Source organism: Ascochyta rabiei, chromosome 21 (genome assembly GCF_004011695.2).
Source record: "Ascochyta rabiei chromosome 21, complete sequence".
In the NCBI taxonomy this organism is placed as follows: domain Eukaryota; kingdom Fungi; phylum Ascomycota; class Dothideomycetes; order Pleosporales; family Didymellaceae; genus Ascochyta; species Ascochyta rabiei.
The window spans coordinates 490,068-510,856 of record NC_082425.1 but is presented as its reverse complement, the minus strand read 5'-3'; the positions used below and the strand labels follow the sequence as shown (position 1 = coordinate 510,856).

General features: G+C 55.1%; 8 protein-coding genes across 8 annotated transcripts, besides 12 other annotated features; 5 read left to right on the top strand and 3 right to left on the bottom strand.

The window, feature by feature from the left end:
• Nucleotides 1-131: 131 nt before the first annotated feature.
• EKO05_0010990 (Tap42 interacting protein) lies at nucleotides 132-941 on the bottom strand (the record flags this gene model as incomplete). Its single annotated transcript, XM_038947374.1, has 1 exon — nucleotides 132-941. The coding sequence occupies one exon, from the start codon at nucleotides 939-941 to the stop codon at nucleotides 132-134; it is 810 nt and encodes a 269-aa protein (XP_038793249.1).
• Nucleotides 479-558: a tandem repeat.
• A 373-nt stretch (nucleotides 942-1,314) lies between the features above and the next one.
• On the top strand, nucleotides 1,315-2,614 carry EKO05_0010989 (Non-specific serine/threonine protein kinase; the record flags this gene model as incomplete). The annotated part of the gene is made up of 3 exons (XM_059637885.1): nucleotides 1,315-1,416; nucleotides 1,474-2,427; nucleotides 2,477-2,614. 3 exons carry the CDS (start codon nucleotides 1,315-1,317, stop codon nucleotides 2,612-2,614), a joined length of 1,194 nt encoding a protein of 397 aa, XP_059493868.1.
• Nucleotides 1,425-1,451: a tandem repeat.
• Nucleotides 1,606-1,708: a tandem repeat.
• Nucleotides 2,615-2,988: 374 nt separating the features above from the next.
• Nucleotides 2,989-3,025: a tandem repeat.
• A 292-nt stretch (nucleotides 3,026-3,317) lies between these two features.
• Nucleotides 3,318-3,423: a tandem repeat.
• A 203-nt stretch (nucleotides 3,424-3,626) lies between these two features.
• Nucleotides 3,627-3,645: a tandem repeat.
• An 8-nt stretch (nucleotides 3,646-3,653) lies between these two features.
• On the bottom strand, nucleotides 3,654-5,351 carry EKO05_0010988 (uncharacterized protein; the record flags this gene model as incomplete). Its single annotated transcript, XM_038947373.2, has 1 exon — nucleotides 3,654-5,351. One exon carries the CDS (start codon nucleotides 5,349-5,351, stop codon nucleotides 3,654-3,656), a length of 1,698 nt encoding a protein of 565 aa, XP_038793247.2.
• A 901-nt stretch (nucleotides 5,352-6,252) lies between these two features.
• On the bottom strand, nucleotides 6,253-7,290 carry EKO05_0010987 (Mitochondrial inner membrane protease atp23; the record flags this gene model as incomplete). The annotated part of the gene is made up of 2 exons (XM_038943721.1): nucleotides 6,253-6,480; nucleotides 6,787-7,290. The coding sequence occupies 2 exons, from the start codon at nucleotides 7,288-7,290 to the stop codon at nucleotides 6,253-6,255; spliced, it is 732 nt and encodes a 243-aa protein (XP_038793246.1).
• Nucleotides 6,498-6,688: a tandem repeat.
• Nucleotides 6,706-6,765: a tandem repeat.
• A 16-nt stretch (nucleotides 7,291-7,306) lies between the features above and the next one.
• Nucleotides 7,307-7,335: a tandem repeat.
• A 261-nt stretch (nucleotides 7,336-7,596) lies between these two features.
• Nucleotides 7,597-9,181, top strand: EKO05_0010986 (Glutamate 5-kinase; the record flags this gene model as incomplete). Its single annotated transcript, XM_038943790.1, has 2 exons — nucleotides 7,597-7,651; nucleotides 7,716-9,181. 2 exons carry the CDS (start codon nucleotides 7,597-7,599, stop codon nucleotides 9,179-9,181), a joined length of 1,521 nt encoding a protein of 506 aa, XP_038793245.1.
• Nucleotides 8,877-8,942: a tandem repeat.
• Nucleotides 9,182-9,288: 107 nt separating the features above from the next.
• EKO05_0010985 (uncharacterized protein) lies at nucleotides 9,289-9,606 on the top strand (the record flags this gene model as incomplete). The annotated part of the gene is made up of 1 exon (XM_059637884.1): nucleotides 9,289-9,606. One exon carries the CDS (start codon nucleotides 9,289-9,291, stop codon nucleotides 9,604-9,606), a length of 318 nt encoding a protein of 105 aa, XP_059493867.1.
• A 639-nt stretch (nucleotides 9,607-10,245) lies between these two features.
• Nucleotides 10,246-10,289: a tandem repeat.
• A 1,189-nt stretch (nucleotides 10,290-11,478) lies between these two features.
• Nucleotides 11,479-16,466, top strand: EKO05_0010984 (uncharacterized protein; the record flags this gene model as incomplete). Its single annotated transcript, XM_038943864.1, has 2 exons — nucleotides 11,479-12,561; nucleotides 12,618-16,466. The coding sequence occupies 2 exons, from the start codon at nucleotides 11,479-11,481 to the stop codon at nucleotides 16,464-16,466; spliced, it is 4,932 nt and encodes a 1,643-aa protein (XP_038793244.1).
• A 1,347-nt stretch (nucleotides 16,467-17,813) lies between these two features.
• Nucleotides 17,814-20,304, top strand: EKO05_0010983 (Beta-glucosidase; the record flags this gene model as incomplete). Its single annotated transcript, XM_038943771.1, has 2 exons — nucleotides 17,814-17,970; nucleotides 18,023-20,304. 2 exons carry the CDS (start codon nucleotides 17,814-17,816, stop codon nucleotides 20,302-20,304), a joined length of 2,439 nt encoding a protein of 812 aa, XP_038793243.1.
• Nucleotides 18,537-18,571: a tandem repeat.
• Nucleotides 20,305-20,789: the final 485 nt, after the last annotated feature.

The window sequence follows — 20,789 nt, the reverse complement described above, 5'->3', positions numbered from 1 at the left end:
CACATGTCAGCAACAAGCACAGGTGGACGGACAGCTGGGCTTACGTGTTGCTCGTCTTGTCAGACGTAGGCGCGCGCGACAGCCTTTGCGCGGCAGGAATCCCCTCCTATATGTGCCCTGACTGCCGTGCTTCACCGCAGCGTGACGCCGTCTAGCGTCTGCTCGACAATGGGTATGTGCTCGGCCAGGCGGTTTGGGTCGCGCATGATGGCGAGGACGTCCTCCTTGCGGCCTGCCAGCTTCCGGCGGACCTCCTCGTACTTGTCCTCCCGGGCTGTGTACTCGCGGATGACCTCGCGGGTAGCGAACTCGACGAAGACGCGGGTGTCGCGTATGCGGAAGACGACGCCGTCGAGGCGCATGAAGAAGCGCACGAGCAGCAGCAGGCGGGCGGGCATGACGCGGATCTTGCAGGACAGCATGGCGATGCCGTTGTCGGCCAGCTCGTCCTCGTACAGCACGACGTCGTCGAAGAAGAGGATGGGGTCTGGGCGGCGCAGGAGGGCGAGGGGGATGGGCGTCTGGGTGGGGGCCAGGGCGGGGGTGGCCGGGGTGGTGCCCTTGTAGTCTGTGCTGTAGGACCAGTCGAAGGGCTTGACGACCTCCTTGATGTCCTCGAACTGCTTCTGGCGGTTCTGCTGCCACTCGGTGGAGTAGGCGACCTGGAACATGTGCTCGCCCGTCTTGTCGACGCGGTCGAGGGCGTCGAAGGCGTTGAACTCGATGAACCAGCCCGAGGCCGGGTGCTCGATCCGGGCGAGGTTGTCGCCGAAGATCATCTCGGGCGGGGTGATGCCCAGCGCCTTTGTCATTGCGTCGATGGGGCCCGCCTTGAGGATGGGCAGCTTGCGCGTGGTGATGGTGAAGCCGTGCGTGGTCATGGACGTGTCGGCGAGGCCAGGGGCGACGGTGTCGGCGGGCGCGCCATTGAGCGTGGCCATGGCAGCGGTGCAGTGCGGGTGGGTGTGTCTGATGCTGGCGGTGCTGCAGACGGTGCGGCACGCGGCCCAGTGTGGGGGCGGTGGGGGTGAGCCGGCACGTCCCAGCCATCGTCGCCAGGCCAACACGCTTGTTGACGGCTAGCCGGCTCTGCACGAACGCTTCCCGGCTTCCCAGCTTCCCAGCTTCCATCCCAGCATCATCAAAGCATCAAAGCATCAAAGCATACACTGACAATCGCTTTCGATCGCCCCGTGCGCACTGCCTGACCGCCGCCCTCTTGCCCTGCCCTCCGTCGCGCGTCTCTTCGTTGTCCGCGTGCCGGCTGTCTCTTCGTTGTCCGCGTGCCGGCTGTCGCACGCACTCACACCCGCCATGGCCGAAGTCTCGCACCTCGAGGCCGCCTTCGAGCGCATCAACGTCAACGACGAAAACGACGAGCGGCTCGGCTCGACGACCTCCTACCACAAGGCCAAGGTAGCCGCCGCCTGCCCTGTCTCGCCTCGCCTCGCTGTATCTAACACGCACCCCCAGCCTGCACCCTCGACCGCCGCATCGTTAGCCGGCCTGGCGACCTCGGCCTCGGCAGCCAACCGCATGAAAGTACCGCTGCAGAAGCTCGCCGCCGTCAACTCCACCAAGCTCGTCAACGCAAACGTCACAAAGGCCGCCGCCGCCGCCGCCGCCTCTGCACAGCCAGCGCGCCCCTCCGAGGGCCACCGCCGCACCCTCACCGACAGCGCCATCTACACACAGCCCGCCGCCCCCAAGCAATGGCACCTGGGCATGTTCGAGATCGGCAAGCCCCTCGGCAAGGGCAAGTTCGGTCGCGTCTACCTCGCCAAAGAGCGCACTTCGGGCTTCGTCTGCGCCCTCAAGGTCCTCCACAAGTCGGAGATCCAGCAGGGCAAGGTCGAGAAGCAGGTTCGCCGCGAAATCGAGATCCAGTCGCACCTCGCCCACCCCAACGTCCTGCGCCTCTTCGGCCACTTCCACGACGCCAAGCGCATCTTCCTGATCCTCGAGTTTGCCGGCAAGGGCGAGCTGTACAAGCACCTGCGCCGCGAGCAGCGCTTCCCGGAGCCCAAGGCCGCCCAGTACGTCGCCCAGATGGCTTCGGCGCTGAAATACCTTCACAAGAAGCATGTCATGCACCGCGACATCAAGCCTGAGAACATCCTCGTGGGCGTGCACGGCGAGATCAAAATCTCGGATTTTGGGTGGAGTGTGCATGCGCCCAACAACCGCCGCAACACCATGTGCGGAACCCTCGACTATCTCCCCCCGGAGATGCTCAAGGGCGCGTCCAAGGACAACTACTACACCGAAAAGGTCGATCTGTGGAGCTTGGGTGTCTTGACGTACGAGTTTCTGGTGGGCGAGGCGCCGTTCGAGGACACGCAGGTCATGACACAGCGCAAGATTGTGCGCGGCGAGTACACGGTGCCTGGCTTCGTGAGTGCAGAGGCCAAGGATCTGATCAAGCAGGTAGGTTGCCTTCCTTCTCCAAGAACGAACACACGGCTGACTCGACTAGCTACTCGTCCTGGACCCCGAGAAGCGCATCTCCCTCGAGAACGTCGAAAGACATCCGTGGATCATCAAGCACTGCAAGGGCTCGTCGAGAGCCTACGAGCGCACTTCTGGCGACAAGTTCAGGAAGAGCTCGGACTGAGCGAGCTAGCCTTGCAGGCCCCCTACCTGAGTCGAGGATGAAACCTCGACCAGTGCCTCAGCAACCTCTGTGTAATAGTGACACTCACGATATGGGGGCGTTTTTCTTTTCTTCCCTCGATTAGCGCATCCTCTGGAGTTTGGGTTTGGGTCTGGAGAGGCCCGGTGTTGCATTGAATTAGGTACATAAGCATCAGGCGCTGGAAAAACTGCATACGAACACTCTCATTCCTTTACTTTACCTTGCTTTCGAATACACATCATCACCCCTCTCTTACCACGTGGCGTTAACTACTCTGTAAACGTATCGCAGAGGACTCGACTATTTTTATCAGTATTAGGCGATAAAGAGAAAGTATATAATTAGCTTCAGTTCTTCACTTTACTTTACTTTTAAATACTTTCTATAATTATATTAAAAAGGATCTAATGATTCCATCAGTGACATTACACAACCTTTACATGTTGTCGGTAGAGCGGGAGATGATCTGTCGAGTCGGGAGTCGGGGTGGTGTTGGACTCGTAGGCTTTGGGTGTTTGGAGAAGAGTTGAGTTGAGAAGAGGGGGGGGCATTGCAATGGGCTTCTTCTGAAGGAATGGGATTTAGGGTGGGTTTTGTTGGTGGGTGGGTGTTTTTGTCGGTCGTGAGGTTGTTGTATGGCCCTGCGATGGCTGTTGTTTGTGGATCTGCAACGTAGCAGGGCAGAGGTAGAGGTAGAGGTAGAGGTAGAGGTAGAGGTAGAGGTAGAGGTAGAGGTAGAGGTAGAGGTAGAGGTAGAGGTAGAGGCAGAGGTAGAGGTAGAGGTAGAGATGGAGGGGGTTTTCCCCCTCTGTATGTAATTGGTATACTACGTCGTGCTGGCTGATTAGAGAGATATGGTAGTCTAGCGTAATCGGTCTGATACGGACAAAGCCTGCACATACAATTGACGCCAAACGACGGCGTGGGGGACACCGAATAGTCTAGTGTGCTGAGAACTAGGTATACTTCAGTAGGTTGTCATCCCTGAAGACTCTCTCTCTCTCTCTCTCCCCATTTCTCATCCCCATCCCAAGCGAACCCCGGTCGACTGAGACGATCGCGCGTTCTCGCAGAGGCGCCGCTCGTGTATTGACTGGGAGCAGAAGAAGTCCAATGCTACCCGAATCGTGTACGTCTCCTTTCGTGCGTCGGTGGCTACTGCTCGGGCGTGTCTGGTGGGTGTTGAGGGCACGCTCCATTGATCTCTCCATGGGCCTGAGGCTCTGCAAACAGCCGAGCAGTCCATAGACAGTAGGATGTTTTCGCGTTTGGAGGCTCGGCTGGGCTGACGCCGGGGTCGCTTTTGCATCACGATGTCTGTTGCTGGTAGACGGAATTCAAGCCAGGGGATGTGGAGTTCGTCGCTGGATGAACAGATGCTGAGACCATCCTTCAGTGAATTTATCACGATGCTGGCAGAGCAAATGCATAGCCGCTCTGGTTGGTAATAGAGGACCTGATACGTGAGCCTTCCGACACTCATGCCGTAGTCGACCGCTATGTTTGACTTCTCTCCCGGACATATGGCTAGCAGTGAGAAAACGCGGTCCAGTGGATTGGCACACTTCCTATTTGGGAACTCAGCAAGCAACGACAACAGGTCGGATGGCGGTTTACTCTTGATGAAGTGGGAACTGTAGGCCAAGTAGTGTTCCCACGATTTGCTGAACCAACCAAGGAGTCTACCGGATCGGGGTGACTCTTTGACACATTCCTCTAGTCTTGATAGACCGCTCTTGTCCATGGGCAGGGCATCGAGCCAGAATGTCAGTTCCCGAGCCAGGAACATCTCTTGCATGACCCAAGCACGCTCCCAGTAAGGATTCCGCATAAACTGCTCGAACAGGCCTTCTTCCAGATCTGGATTGCGTGCGACGTGCAAATTACGGTCTGACAACAGCACCGATAGGATGTCTTCCAGCAACGGTCTTGGGCTGTGATCTGAGCGTCTTTTCTTGATCCAGCCCTTCGCTGGATCGAACATTCTCGTCTCGGGCTCTTCGGGTACGGACCATGCCACTTTGCCCAGCCATGCGTGCACAGACTTTGCAGACGAGTAGATTTCCCCCATCTGTGCGACCTGGTGGTTTCTCTCCGACAGATTCGTTTGGTCGATACACAGAGCATCGATCCATAGAGGTGTCGATAAGTCAAAGGTTCCCTCGCGCGCCATGCAGAGGAATTCGAACAGATTCTGGAGCACGAGAAATGGGCAGTCGTCTATCAGGATAACGCGAAGTCGGGGTCGGTGGGAATCATGGTCCCCTTTTAGCGACAAGTAGGAGAAGTTGTGGTGGAGAGTTCCCGGCGACGAGTATCCAAACCCCTGGTCGAAATACGAAGGTTTGACTTCACAATGCGGTTCGGGCTCCGGTTCAGGTTGCGAGGAGAAGTCCCAGACATAGGACAAACACATGTACGTGGCACTGGTAGTGGCGTGGATCATGCTGCACTGAATGAGTCCTTTTCCTGAAAGCTCTTCGTTTATTCTCAGAAGCCGTATCGATTTGGTTCCTTGATCGATAGACGCGTGACGGAAGCGTGCCATCTCGCTTTGTCTCAGCTCTTCGTTGGAGGGAAGGCTGTAGAGTGGTGCCTCTACTGAAAGCTGGTATGCTTCGGCCCAGACGTTGGGCTGCGTACACTGATGGCTCTGCTTACTGGACTCGGTATACTGATGGCTCTGTTTATTGGACTCGACCTCCACAGCGTCCATTGCGAAGAGCTCTAGGTGATTGCTTCCTTCATCAGGTTGTGGAGTCTGCAGGATCGGCCGGTCCATCAGGTCTGCTGGTCGAAGACAGTATGATGGAGTGGTGCTCGGCCTGAAGAGAAGTATGCTACTGACCAAAGGCGTCCGCAAGAAATCAGGTGCGATCAGAAGGCTGAGGCGTGGAGAGTGGGGCTATGCATGGTGCCCGAGCATCTTTGCGATCACGAGATCAGATCGTGCTTACTGTCAGCCTTGTGCTCTAGCTTCTCTAAGGTGCATGCCTCAGCAGGCTTTAGCGTGTTTCCGGACGAAGTGAGGTTGTTCGAGAGCCATCTTCTTCCGCGGGCTATGCAAACGAAGCCGGTTAAGAAATGTCGAAGGTGAAGAGAAATGTTGAAAGTGAAGTGAAGTAGTAAAAGTAGAGAAGTAGTAAAAGTAGACTAATAGTAAAGGTAGAGAAATAGTAAAAATAAAGTAAAATGTTGAAAGGGAAGAGAAATAGTAAAAGTAGAGAGAAATAGTAAAAGTAGAGAGAAATAGTAAGAGTAGAGAGAACTAATAAAAGTAAAGTGAAATAGTAAAAGTAGAGAGAAGTATTAAAAGTAAAGTAAAATAACGTAGTAAAAGTAGAGGAATAGTAAAAGTAGAGAAATAGTAAAAGTAGAGAAATAGTAAAAGTAGAGGAATAGTAAAAGTAGAGAAATAGTAAAAGTAGAGAGAAACATGATAGTAAAGTGAAATAGTAAAGGAAAGAGAATTGTCAAGAAGGAAGAGAATCAATCCTTGAACGCAATTCTGTCCATACCCACATAAACGCCATCGCTATGCCCGCATCATACCGCCTATTCTATATCTCACAATATCATACACCTCATACCCCCTTGTGTCTCTTCTCGCCCCTCCGTCAGCGATAAATCTCATCAAACGGCCTCGTATCATTGAAGCAGCTCTCCCACACCTCGTTGACGACCTTCTTCGCGTGCGCCTCGTCTTTGATCTGCGGGCGCTGCAGCATGGATAGCTCGGCGCGGCGGCGCACGCACGCCTGCAGCTGCTCGGTGATGCGCCATTGGTTGCGGGTGAAGAACTCGCGGGCGAAGCGGCACTCGCCGCTTAGTGTGCTGGCGCGGATCTGTGGTGAATTAGTGCTGTGTTGGTTGTGTTGGTTGTGTTGGTTGTGTTGGTTGTGTTGGTTGTGTTGGTTGTGTTGGTTGTGTTGGTTGTGTTGGTTGTGTTGGTTGTGTTGGTTGTGTTGGTTGTGTTGGTTGTGTTGGTTGTGTTGGTTGTGTTGGTTGTGTTGGTTGTGTTGGTTGTGTTGGTTGTGGTTGTGTTGGCTGTGTCTGGGTCCAAAGGAACGGAAAGGAAAAGAAAAGAAAAGAAAAGAAAAGAAAAGAAAAGAAAAGAAAAGAAAAGAAAATAAGGAAAAGGCGGGCCATACCTCCAAACACGCCTGGTGGCGCAGGTTGTTCGCGTCGACCTTCCACTTCAAATGGTCCCACGCGTGCACCATCTCGTGCGCCATGGTGTCCTCCTGGTGGCCTCTGTTCCTAAACTTGTTCGCGCACAGCAGGATCCCGTGGTCGAGGCTGAACCCGCCGGACTGCTCGTTTGTGCACATGCGGCACAGGATGTTGGACTCGTTCAGGTCGCCGCCCAGCTTGGCGACTTCGTGGGAAAGGAAGCGGATGATGGGCGAGTACTGCAGCAGGTATGTCTTGTTGGACTCGCAGCGGTTGCAGATGGTCTCGGCTTTGGTCGCGTCGAGCTCTGTGAAGTAGTTCTTTTCTAGCTCGACGTCTCGCGAGCCTGTCATGCGCCCCAGCATGATGGAGAAGGTGTTGCTCCAGTTGTAGTAGACTGGGTCGAGTCTGGGCGCTGGGGGCGCGGGTTGCGCAATGGCGGCCGGGTGGGCGCCATCGGCGGCTTGATCGGGCTTGGACATGCTGCGGGTGGGAGATGTGTGCGTGTGCGTGTGCGTGTGCGTGTGTAGGGCGTGAAGGTGGTTGCGGCCCGTCAGTGCGCTGGCTGCGTTGCCGGCGCAAAAGTCGCGGGCGGCCGTCGTAGGGCAATGCGGGAGCCAATGGGAGGCAGAGGAGCACCGCTGTGGACGCCCATGTCCGATCCGAGCCCGGCATTTTGATTTTGGGCGATTTCCAGTCGCTGAACACCGCCTTGCTTGTGTGGACAAGGGCGCATGTGTATATAACCCCCCTCCCCCGCAGCGCTCCCACGGGCACTCACTCGCGCCATGGCGGTCCACATGAAGAAGATGCCCGGCCAGTTGACCGTCGTCATAAAACTCGGTATTCTCTCTCGCGTACACTTCCCCCACTGTGCACGCAAGACCAACTTACCGATCCTCGGCAGGCACCAGCTCCATAGTCGACGAGGAGACCCACCAGCCGCTTCTGTCCATTCTCTCCCTCATCGTCGAAACCGCGTGCAAGCTCCACGCCGACGGCCACCGCGTCGTCATCGTCTCGTCTGGTGCCATCGGCGTTGGCCTACGACGCATGAACCTCCCCCGCCGCCCAAAACACCTCCCCAAAGTCCAGGCACTGGCTGCCATTGGCCAGTGCAAGCTGATCTCGCTGTGGGACCAGCTGTTCGGCAACCTGAGCCAGCCGATTGCGCAGGTGCTGTTGACGAGGAACGACATCTCGGATCGTGCCCAGTATCAGAATGCGCAGAACACCTTCATTGAGCTGCTGAGCATGGGCGTCATACCGATTGTCAACGAGAACGACACCCTGGCTGTCACGGAAATCAAGTTTGGCGACAACGATACGCTGAGCGCCATCACCGCGGGTATGGTGCAGGCCGACTACCTGTTCCTGATGACAGACGTCGACTGCTTGTACGACAAGAATCCAAGGACCAACCCGGATGCCAAGGCGATTGAGGTCGTCGAAAACATCTCAGAGTTGACCGCAGATGTCAACTCGGCAGGCTCGGCGCTAGGCACGGGAGGAATGAGCACCAAGATTGTTGCTGCGAGACTGGCGACAAGTGCTGGTGTCACAACGGTCATCACCAAGAGCTCGAAGCCGGGCAACATCTCAGCCATCATCAAGCACTCCGAGCGCTGGCGGAAGGCGAACCTTTCGAGTGGCAATTCAGTCAGCAGCTTGCAAGACGACGCCCTCCCACTGGCGCAGACCGCCGCGCTGAATCTCCACGCCTCCTCCCACGACCTCTCCTCGTCTACGTCCTCTCTCCCCGACACTCAGAACCAAACCACCACAGTCCGCACCCTGCAGCCCAACGCCGATCCCGTCCCGCTACACACACGCTTCCTGCCCATCTCACACCCAATCCGAGACCGCTACTTCTGGATCCTGCACGGTCTCGCGCCCCACGGGACCATCTACATCGACAGCGGCGCCTACAAAGCGCTCCACGACAAGGCCGGACTTCTGCCCGTCGGCATCGTCGACGTAGACGGCCAGTTCGCCCAGCAAGAAGCCGTGCGCCTTGTCGTCGTCAAGCGCCTCAACACCACCTCCGCCCCAGCCACTACGTCTACCCCACTCGCAACACCACCCCCTACCCACACAACACACACCCACGCGCCCACCCCCCTACGACACACACTACCGCAAACCAGCTCCCACACGCCGCTCTACGAGCCGACCAACCCAGCGCCCTTTGAGATTGGCAGAGCGGTCGTCAACTACTCAGCTTCTGAGATTCGCCGGATCAAGGGCATGCACTCGACGCAGATTGTCAACGAGCTGGGGTATGCAGATAGCGAGTACGTGGCTGTGAGGGACAACATAGCGTTTTTCGGGCTCGAGAGCAGCAGGCCGTCCACGCCGCTGCTGGAGCATTAGGAACAAAGGGTAAGAACGCGGGGAGTTGCGAGTCTGGGCATCGCGTGAGATCTGGGTTCAGAGCGGTGGGAGTAACCCGAGGCGACCACAGCAAGAGGCGCTCGTGGATGAGTGACTGTGTTTTTAGTAGACCTCTAGACTGCAGTGTAGTACTACTCACTCACTCACACACGAAACCAATAAACACACCCTCGCGTCTTCGCCATCCCACCGACAACCCTGGAACACGCCACGTGCAATCTGGACATCCGCTCGCAGAACTCAATGCACGCACAACCCCCCTCTGCAGATCCTGCCGGCCGTCTCTTCAGAGGAAAAGGATGCGAGAACCACCATGTCAGCAACGAGTAGTGATCTTAGAGCATAGCAGTGTTGCGTCGTGTGGTGGAATAGAGAGCAGTTTGACGCTGAGATGGTGTTGGTAGGTAACTACTTGTCCTTGTAGTTTGCACACGGATGCGTTTTGGGAAAGAAGGGGTGCAAGCCAAACTGTTCGAGTCAATTGTTCGAGTCAACTATTCGAGTCAATTGTTCGAGTCAACTATTCGAGTCAATTGTTCGAGTCAACTATTCGAGTCAACTATTCGAGTCAAAACAGAGCACAACATGTGTTGACGAGGACGCAAGCCAGCAGGACACGTAGCGTGCTTTTATTTTTTGGTGTTGGAGACAGAGTTGTCGACAAACAGAATTGATCGCCTGTTTGATACTGTTTTGGGCGTGCACGTTGCACACCGCTGCTGTCGATGGAGCTGTGCAAGTCCCAGCGCTTGGTCTGTTCACGAATCAAAGCGTCGATCACTTTTGTCTGTTGACAACCCTGGTTGGAGAACGCCGCTTGGCCGAAGACTATACCTATGCTCACCGACCCAGGGGCTCAACAGAGATGAGTTGAGGATGATAAAAGGAGAGCCGGAACGTGCATTCTGGAAGTGGAGAGCACGCGTGCAAAAGCTCCACAAAGGGGGGGTTCGGAACATATGCACGCTTGACATCCGTTGCTTTGTGCACAGCCTGACATCAGCTTCGTTCAGCCCTACAACGCAAAGCTCCGTACCCGGCTGCGCCTCCATCGCGGCGGCCGCGGCCGCCGCCGCAACCGCCACCGAGGATCGGAAATCCCGGACGTTTGTTACGCGCGGGTCCCGTTGGCACTCGACACGAGAGCGAGGGTGCGTCTGTGGGCGCAGGCTTTCAGGAGATGTGGGGAGTAGGTGAATGTACTGCCTCTAGTGCACGGAGTAGCTTCTCTACTATGTAGTACCCCCGAATGTGTCTGTTTTGCTGCCTGAAGAATCCAAAAGCCTTCATCTATCCAGTGCAAAGTCGGGCCGTTTGCTCGCATGCCTAGCCACTGGTAGAGCACGCGATAGCATGTCGGCAGTTACTGGTAGCGAGCGTGTGCGGTGCTCGTAGCGAAGATGGAAAGACAACTATTCAATGGCCGTTGTTCATGAAGAGTGTCTCGGCAAGCCAGGCGTTCAAGGCTATGGTACGATGACGTGGGTGGGGGGGCTGGTTCGGCTGCATCCGCAAGGCTGGAAGCGCGAGTCGATGGATACGCCTGCACCGCCAATCCTGACAACTTGGTTGTTGTAGCAATACCATCCGAAGCAGGTCGATGGATTCGCGGCGAAATCTGGCTTGGCGGAGCAGAGGGTCTTACCAAGACGTCTTCTGGAAAAAGTTCGTCCGCAGGGTGCGCCGGCCAAGTGGCCACCCTCCTCGGTAGAGCCCGAAAACGAGTCGCCGCCAATACTGTTCTGGCGATCTGCACAGGCTCTGTTCTTGCCTGCTGCGTCCGGCATCTGCAGCAATTCTACGCGGCTATAAACTGTCAGAACCACAGGTTGACACTGTAGTGCATCTGGTTTTAACCATTGGCCAGGTTGTTGAGACTACAGAACGCGCTCCATCTCCCGCACACATCCGGGTCAGCACCACGTCATTGTTCAAAGCTCCAGAGGGACCAATCCTTTAGTGTTGGAGTCTGGAGCATCAACGCGTCTGCAAGCGCAGAATCAAGCTCTTTTCGTCCTGATCGTCCCGCCGTAGCGTAGAGATGCGCTCAGGCCTGCCCTATCGGATGGAGCCTTTGTTTGGCACCCAGCTCGTCCGTTTTCAGCGCACAAGCTAATTACGGACAACTCATCGATCCGCCTTCCGAGTGGCTGAAGATCTGAGCATTGATGTAATGTTGGGGAAGGGTTCGAGTGTGTTTATTATGCTGCAAGCGGTGCTGCGATCTCGATCAATAACAACCACTGCTTCGACATTCACACCTGTTGTTGCCCGCCATGGCTCAGAATCACCAAGATCAAGGTGACTTCACCAACATGTCATCTGGCAACCAGGTGTTTTCAAACACGACGTCATTCTCAACATCACAATCACAACAACACACTTCTAGAGTCAGTGAGCTAGCCAGCCCGTTTGATGGCATTCTCAGAACAGAGTCTGGTCGCGAAACCTATCTTCCTGACGGGCAGTATTCGTCCGACCAGGCACAGGTGCAACGCTCGACATCTCGTGCCAGCTATGGCCTATTTTCTAATGCAGAGAACCGCGACACACACGACGCCGGCAGTCTTGCAGCAGGTGGACTGGCTGGAGCTGGCGTTGGGCTCTTCCAAGATGCCGGCACAACAAACGACAACCAGTATCTTCACAATGGAGCCGAGGACCAAGTGCCTCTCGAGAAGGTGGCTACTGGGAGTTCCACCGACTCTTCCTTCACACGATATGGTTCCAACGGTCAGCGCCGAACCCGGAAAGGAACCAAGGTGTCAGATACCGACGATAGCGAAGGCTCGCCTATGGAGCGCACAATCACAAGACCTGAGATTAACGACGAGGAAAGGAGAAATCTGCAGCGAGCTCTTACCAGCTTGAGCATGTCCCGGCAAGGAACCCGTCACAGCATCGCAGAGCCGAATGATCCATCCATGGACCCCAGCAGCGACTCCTTCGATCTTACCAAGTTTTTGCGCTCCTTCAGACATTACCTTGAAGGCGAGGGTATTGAGATGAAGAAGCTTTCCGTTGTGTACAAGAACCTCAATGTGTATGGATCGGGCGCAGCGCTGCAGTTGCAGAAGACTGTCGCCGACATGCTGATGGCACCCATTCGGCCACAGGAGTTTATCAGCTTCGGCAAGAAGGACCGTAAACAGATTCTCCACAGCTTCGATGGTATCATCAAGGCCGGCGAGCTTTGTGTAGTCCTTGGTCGACCCGGATCTGGATGCTCGACTCTCCTCAAGGCGCTGACAGGAGAACTTCACGGCCTTGAGGTTGACGGAGACAGTGTTCACTACAACGGTATCGAGCAGCACAAGGTCATCAAGGAGTTCAAGGGAGAGACGGTCTACAACCAAGAGGTATGTCTGCTGCTATTCCGTCTTGAAATTGGCAACGCTAACAGATTGATTTTCAGGTCGACAAGCATTTCCCTCACTTGACAGTCGGTCAAACCCTCGAGTTTGCAGCCGCCGTCCGTACACCATCGCACCGCCCCCACGAGACTTCCCGTAAAGACTTCGCCAAGTACACCGCTCAGGTTGTCATGGCTGTCCTCGGCTTGAGTCACACCTACAACACCAAAGTAGGCAACGACTTCGTCCGCGGAGTCAGTGGTGGAGAGAGGAAGCGTGTTTCCGTTGCTGAGATGTTGCTTGCGGGTGCTCCTTTTGCTTCGTGGGACAACTCAACTCGTGGTCTGGACTCGGCAACCGCACTGAAATTTGTTCGCTCACTGCGGATTGGCTCTGACATGACCGGCGGTGCCGCTGCTGTCGCGATCTATCAAGCATCCCAGAGTGTGTACGATTGTTTCGACAAGGCGGCCGTTCTGTACGAAGGACATCAGATCTACTTCGGCCCTGCCAACAAAGCACGAAGCTTCTTTGAACGCCAGGGCTGGTATTGCCCCCCACGCCAAACCACCGGTGACTTCCTGACAGCAGTCACAAACACCGACGAGCGACAGCCTGCCAAAGGCTTCGAGAACAAGGTTCCTCGCACACCAGAAGAGTTCGAGAAGTACTGGCGCGACTCGCCTGAGTACCAGAGCTTGCTCAAAGAAATCCAACAGTTCGAGCAGGAAAACCCTGTTGGTCAACACTCTACACTTGCCGAGTTCCGTGAGAAGAAAAACTACATCCAGGCCAAGCACGCCCGCCCCAAGTCTCCGTACCTTATCAGCGTTCCTATGCAGATCAAGCTCAACACTGTTCGAGCGTATCAGCGCATTTGGGGAGATTTTGCTTCCACGGCCACACAGGCAATGCTTAATCTCATCATGGCTCTCATCGTCGGTTCTATCTACTATGGTCACTCGAAAGGCACCAACTCTTTCCAAGGGCGTGGAGCTGTTTTGTTCCTGGCTATTCTCTTCAATGCACTGACTTCCGTTGGTGAGATTAGCGGATTGTACTCCCAAAGGCCCATCGTCGAAAAACACAATTCTTACGCGTTCTACCATCCAGCAACAGAGGCTATAGCCGGCATTGTCGCAGACGTACCGGTCAAGTTTCTTCAGGGGGCGGTCTTCAACATCGTCTTGTACTTTCTCGCTCAGCTTCGATACACGCCCGGTCAATTCTTCTTATACTTCTTGATCACCTACATCAGCACCTTCGTCATGGCTGCCATCTTCCGTTCGACAGCTGCATTGACAAAGACTGCCTCGCAAGCCATGGCTTTGGCAGGAGTGCTGGTCTTGATCCTCGTTATCTACACCGGTTTCGTCGTTCGTATACCATCCATGCACCCCTGGTTCTCGTGGATCAGATGGATCAACCCGGTGTTCTATGCTTTCGAGATCCTACTCGCTAATGAGTTCCACGGTGTTCAGTACCCCTGCGAGAGCTTTATCCCTATGGGGGCAGGATACACACTGACGGGAGACTCGTTCATCTGCAACTCGCAAGGTTCTGTGGCTGGGCAGCGATTCGTTTCTGGCGACGCCTACATTGAAGTCGCCTACGAATACTCCTGGTCCCACGTCTGGCGCAACTTTGGCATTCTTATTGGGTTTCTGATCTTTTTCATGGTCATCTACTTCATCGCTGTCGAGCTCAATTCGTCCACCACCAACACTGCCGAGCAGCTTGTCTTCCAGCGTGGCCATGTTCCGGCTTACATGCTGGAAAAAGGTGGCAAGCAGTCATCCGATGAAGAGTCTGCTAGACCAAGCGCAGGTGCCGAAGGCGGCGAGACCGATGTTAGCGCTGTTGAGGAGTCCAAGGGCGTCTTTACATGGAGAGATGTGGTTTACGACATCGAAATCAAGGGCGAACCTCGACGACTATTGGACCATGTCTCTGGATACGTCAAACCTGGCACACTAACCGCATTAATGGGAGTGTCAGGCGCCGGAAAAACCACTCTTCTCGACTCTCTTGCTCAACGTACTACCATGGGCGTCATCACTGGTGATATGCTCGTGAACGGAAAGCCATTGGATCCCAGTTTCCAGCGTTCTACTGGCTACGTCCAACAGCAAGATCTCCATCTCGAGACGAGCACTGTTCGCGAGGCGCTCCGCTTTTCAGCCGTGCTCCGTCAACCAAAGTCGGTTCCGAAGCAGGAGAAATACGATTACGTTGAGGAGGTTATCAAAATGCTGAACATGAAGGACTTTGCAAACGCCATTGTCGGTGTGCCTGGTGAAGGTCTCAACGTCGAGCAGCGCAAGTTACTCACCATTGGTGTGGAACTAGCAGCGAAGCCCAAGCTTCTGCTCTTCCTTGATGAGCCTACATCTGGTCTTGACAGTCAGAGTTCTTGGTCTATCATCTCCTTCCTCCGCAAGCTTGCTTCTGCTGGCCAGGCGATCCTGTGTACCATTCATCAGCCGAGTGCCATCCTCTTCCAGGAGTTTGATCGTCTGCTGTTCTTAGCCAAAGGAGGAAAGACTGTCTACTTTGGCGAGATCGGCGAGAACTCCCAGAAGCTTCTTGACTACTTTGAGAACAGTGGTGCTCGTAAGTGCGGAGAAGACGAGAACCCTGCTGAGTACATGCTCGAGATTGTCAACGCTGGCAAGAACGATCAAGGTGAAGACTGGTTCAACGTCTGGAGAAGGAGCGAAGCAGCAAAGATCGTACAGCGCGAGATCGATGAAATCCACGAACAGACACAGCACTCCGATCTCAACGTCGCTGAGGAGACCGGTGGAACCGAATTCGCCATGCCACTCTGGACTCAGGTTTGGGAGTGCACCTACCGTGTCTTCCAGCAGTACTGGAGAATGCCCGAATACGTCTTTGCCAAGATCCTCCTTTGCGTCATAGCTGGTCTTTTCATCGGCTTCTCCTTCTACGGCGCCAACGACACTCAAGCTGGTATGCAGAACATCATCTTCAGCGTGTTCATGCTCACCACCATCTTCTCCTCGCTTGTACAGCAGATCCAACCTCTCTTTATCACTCAACGCAATCTGTACGAGAGTCGCGAACGTCCCAGCAAGGCCTATTCTTGGATTGCTTTCATGATTGCCAACATTGTGGTCGAGCTGCCATACGGCATCGTCGCTGGTGTCTTGATGTTCGCCTCCTTCTACTACCCGGTTGTTGGCGTTGGACAACCCTCTGCCCGCCAGGGCTTGGTGCTGATGTTATCCATCCAGCTTCTCATTTACACCTCGTCGTTCGCAGCAATGACCATCGCTGCCCTGCCCAACGCTGAGACGGCGTCTGGTCTGGTCTCGCTCCTGACTCTTATGGCCATCCTCTTCAACGGTGTCCTGCAGACTCCTAGCAACCTTCCAGGATTCTGGCTGTTCATGTACCGTGCTTCTCCATTCACATACTGGGTTAGTGGTATGGTATCCACTATGCTGGCAGGCCGTAAGGTGGTTTGCAGCTCCACAGAAGTATCCATCTTCAACCCACCAGCTGGCCAGACTTGCGGTCAATACCTTGGCCCCTACGCTCAGGCCGCAATGGGTACCATTCAGAACCCAGATGCTACCGCATCCTGTCGGTACTGCTCTATTTCAAACGCCGATCAGTACCTGGCTCCCAGCAGCATCTACTACAGCGAGCGCTGGAGGAACTTTGGCATCCTATTCGCCTTCATCTCTTTCAACGTTTTCCTTGCTCTTCTTACCTACTGGCTGTTCCGAGTCGTCAATGTTAGCAACCTCACTGCGAAGTTCCACAAGAACAAGAAGGGTGCAAAGACCAAGGGAGCTGCGGACAAGGCGGCAGAAGGTGTTGGTGAGGCAGCACGACAAGGTGCGCTGCCCGGAAACGGTTCCGAAGAGAAGGATACAGCGTAATGGTAGATTGTGGTGCTTTTTTGTTTCTTTATCCGTTATTGACGGTGTTGCGGCTCAACTTAAAATTTAGATCTGCGAGACCCGTGGGTTCGTCGGACTGCATCGTCCAACTTGTCGGCCGGGAGCTCTTCTTCCGCTGGTCACACTTCCACTCGACTTTAATATTCTGCTTAGCGTATAATAATTCAATATTCTGCACCTTCGAATCACGCCACTAGACAGCAATGTTCATGCACAAGTACCGTACATTCACCGCGTCTCATACCCTTGGCAATCGGGAACATGTTTCTGCTCCCTCCCGTATTTGTCAGCTTCGATGCGGAGAACAGCTGGGCATGTTGGGGAAATGTCAGCCGGGGGCATACCCTGTGTCTCTCCCGTTTGTGAGCTAAGATCGTCTTACGGTTCCATGGCACCGGTTGAACATCGGTATCCGCCCCGCATTTTCTGCAGCCCAGCCTCCACAATGCGCACGATGTGAAGTTTTCCACGCTCGACTTGGAGGCACCACTCTGCAAACGGCACAACTCCGGCAGTTGGGCCGCGGGGAAGCTTTTGTGTGGAGACTGAGCGGAGTGACGTACACTGGGGTTGTAACCTTGCGGTCGGGATCCCTCGTTCGGGCTTGGTCGCTACCTATATGGACCTAGTACGCTTTCAATCGCCGGTAATTGCTCAGGTTTTGCAAGCCACGAGGTCCGCACACAGACCTCGCACCATCACACGCCGCCTGGCTCTTTGTCGCGATGCCGTTGACTAAGAGCAAGGGTGCTGGCGGCCGATGCCGTTGTGGCTGTCATGGGCACCGCTGTCCACCCCGCTGACACGAGTCGTAAGAGCAGGTTGACAATGGGGTTGTGCTGAGATGAGCACCTGACGAGATGGAGATTACCGTCTATGGTGATGGATGAGCAGACATATGTTCAACAGAAGCAACATGGTAGACAGGAACGACTCGCTAAGGTCGGTCTACCTCCTTCCTCAAAGGCATGTTGAAGATCGCAGTGGCACAATCCTCTTCTATCCGGACGTTGTTCTTTGCGTCTTTGGCACGAGTCACGCGAAAGTGCCGGAGCGCATGCAAGACTTGAACTTACGCCTTGGCAGTGCTTCGCCAGGGACAGGATGACGTTGAGAGCCCCAATCTGGGAGCCTCCAAGCCATCTATTTCTCCACACGGCCAAACTTCGGTTCGGCAGCTCTAGTACAGCCATGTAGATTAACAGGAAAGCTGAATTGCTGACTCGACAAGCTGTGGGCGTGCTTTTGCAGAATGAAGAGTACATAAGGGCCGGTGTGGACGGCTTTTGGGAGAACAAGGCACTATCAACTTGTCCATTACACAACATGGCAGCCCTTCTTTCAGCACTTGCAGTCCTTACTGCTGTCAATGCTCAGGCATATTACTCTGGCTCCAGGGCTGAGGATGCGTTCTCGTATGTTCAGCCTCTGAACACAACCATCTTGGATGATCGTGGCCACTCACCTGCAGTCTACCCTTCCCGTGAGTACTCGGTGATGTTGCCTCGACATATCGGTATCCTAACAACAACTAGCCAACATCTCTACAAGTGCAACTGGCGGCTGGGAGGAGTCGGTCGCAAAGGCTCGTGCCTTCGTTGACCAACTCACCATCGAGGAGAAGGCTGACATGGTCACTGGCCAGGCCGGACCTTGTATTGGCAACATTGTGGCTATTCCCCGTCTTGGCTTCCAAGGTCTCTGCTTGCAGGATGGACCTTTGGCCATTCGCGTTGCAGACTACGCCAGTGTCTTCTCTGCTGGTGTTTCTGCTGGAGCATCGTGGGATAGAACCCTGATGCACGAGCGTGGTTTCGCCATGGGTCAGGAGTTCAAGGCCAAGGGTGCCCATATTGCCCTTAGCCCTGTTGCTGGACCTCTCGGTCGCTCTGCCTATGCTGGCCGCAACTGGGAGGGATTCGCCGCGGACCCCTACCTCTCTGGTATTGCCATGGAAGAGACCATCATTGGTCACCAGGATGCCGGTGTCCAGGCTACGGCAAAGCACTGGATCGGAAACGAGCAGGAGACTGCCCGCTACCCTGTCTTCACCAAGAACGGCACCACTACCGACACCGACACCGCTGCTGTGTCATCCAATATCGATGACCGTACTATCCACGAGATCTACATGTGGCCCTTTGCCAACGCTGTCAAGGCCAAGGCTGCTTCTTTCATGTGCAGCTACCAGCGCATCAACGGATCGTACAGCTGCCAGAACTCAAAGTCCCTGAACGGCCTGCTCAAGACTGAGCTGGGTTTCCAGGGTTACGTCATGTCCGATTGGGGTGCGGTCCACAGCGGAATGGCTTCTATTGAGGCTGGTCTTGATATGAACATGCCTGGAGGTCTTGGATCCTACGGTCGGGCTTTCGGTGCTCCTTCGTTCTTCGGTGGCAACGTGACCTTGGCTGTCAACAACGATACACTCGATGTTACTCGTGTGGACGACATGATCGTGCGCATCATGACTCCTTACTACTGGCTCGGCCAGGACAAGGATTTCCCCACCGTCGATCCCAGCACCCCGGCTCTGAACGACTTCTCTCCCGTCGACACCTGGACTCGTGAATTCAACTTGACCGGTGAGAGCAGCCGCGATGTTCGTGGTAACCACAGCGCCCTCATCCGCCGCCATGGTGCTGCTGGTACCGTCCTCCTCAAGAACACTGGCTCTCTTCCTCTCAATGCCCCCAGGAACATCGCTGTATTCGGCAACGACGCTGCTGAGCCGATGAAGCAGTTGAACCAGAAAAACTACGAATATGGAACACTTCTCGCTGGCGGAGGCTCTGGAACTGGCCAGGTTTCCTCCCTCGTTACTCCTCTGCGTGCAATCCAGGAACGTGCCGCCGAGAACGGAACCAAGATTGTTCAGTACTTCCTCAACAACACTGAGATTGCGACCAGTGACCTCGACGACCTCTGGATCAGCGAGCTTCCCAATGTCTGTATCGTTCTTCTAAAGACCTGGGCCGAAGAGGCTGCCGATCGCGAGCATCTCAACGTTGACTGGGATGGTAACGCTGTCGTTGAGAACGTCGCTTCCAAGTGCAACAACACCGTTGTCGTCACCCACTCCTCCGGCATCAACACTCTCCCTTGGTCTGACCACGAGAACATCACAGCCATCCTTGCCGCCCACTACCCTGGTGAGCAGTCTGGCTACTCGCTCACTGACATCCTCTACGGCGACGTCAACCCTAGCGGTCATCTACCCTACACTATTGCAAAGAACGGCTCCGACTACAACGCTCCTCCCACTACTGCCATCAACACTACCGGTTACTTTGACTGGCAATCTTGGTTCGACGAGAAGCTCGAGATTGATTACCGCTACTTCGACGCCCACAACATCTCCGTCCGTTACGAGTTCGGCTTTGGTCTCTCCTACACCACCTTCAACATCTCCGACGTGACTGCCACTCCTCTCGAGAACAACATCACTGCCCACCCCGAGGACCGCCCCATCATGCCCGGTGGCAACCCCGCGCTCTGGGAATCCATCTACAACGTCACCATCTTGCTCACCAACTCTGGCGACGTCGCAGGCGCTGGCGTTCCCCAGCTGTACGTAGGCTTCCCCGAGAGCACACCTGTTGGCACACCGCCCAAGCAGCTCCGTGGCTTTGAGAAAGTCTACCTGGAGGCTGGCGAGAGTCAGACCGTCGGCTTTGAGCTCATGCGCCGTGATCTGTCCTACTGGGACATCATCAGCCAGCAGTGGGTTATCCCTGAGGGCGAGTTCACCCTCTACCTGGGCTTCAGCAGCAGGGACATTGTTAAGCAGGAGAAGATCACCGTTGTCGGTGCGTAGATCTATGAATCTTTCAATGTAATTAGCGAGTATATAATGACCGCGTCATGATAATGAATAAGAATATCTTCATAACACATGGGTCTGCTCTTTCAGTTGAGTGCGATGTGGTAGTACTGCTACACTCCCGACATCAAAAGCAAGCCGCCAAGAATAACAATACCGGTGTAGACGAGATCCACATAGGCAAGCACCAGGCGAGAGAACTCCAAACCGAGCCTACCTACCGCGAACAACCGTGCAGCTGTGCTGAGCCCGCAGTGAAGGAAGCGCGCGCCCTGTGATACAACACTGCGCTGGCATGGAAACACGACTCCTCCCATCTCCAACGACACCAAACGCCAATTGAAAACCCTCCATTCCCAACTCAACCCGCTTCCCGGAACCTACAGCCACTCCACACGCCACCATGCTCTGGAGGACACGGGCGTGGTCGTGACCGAGGAGCATCCCACCAGCCTACTTCGCCTCCCTGAGCGATGGCA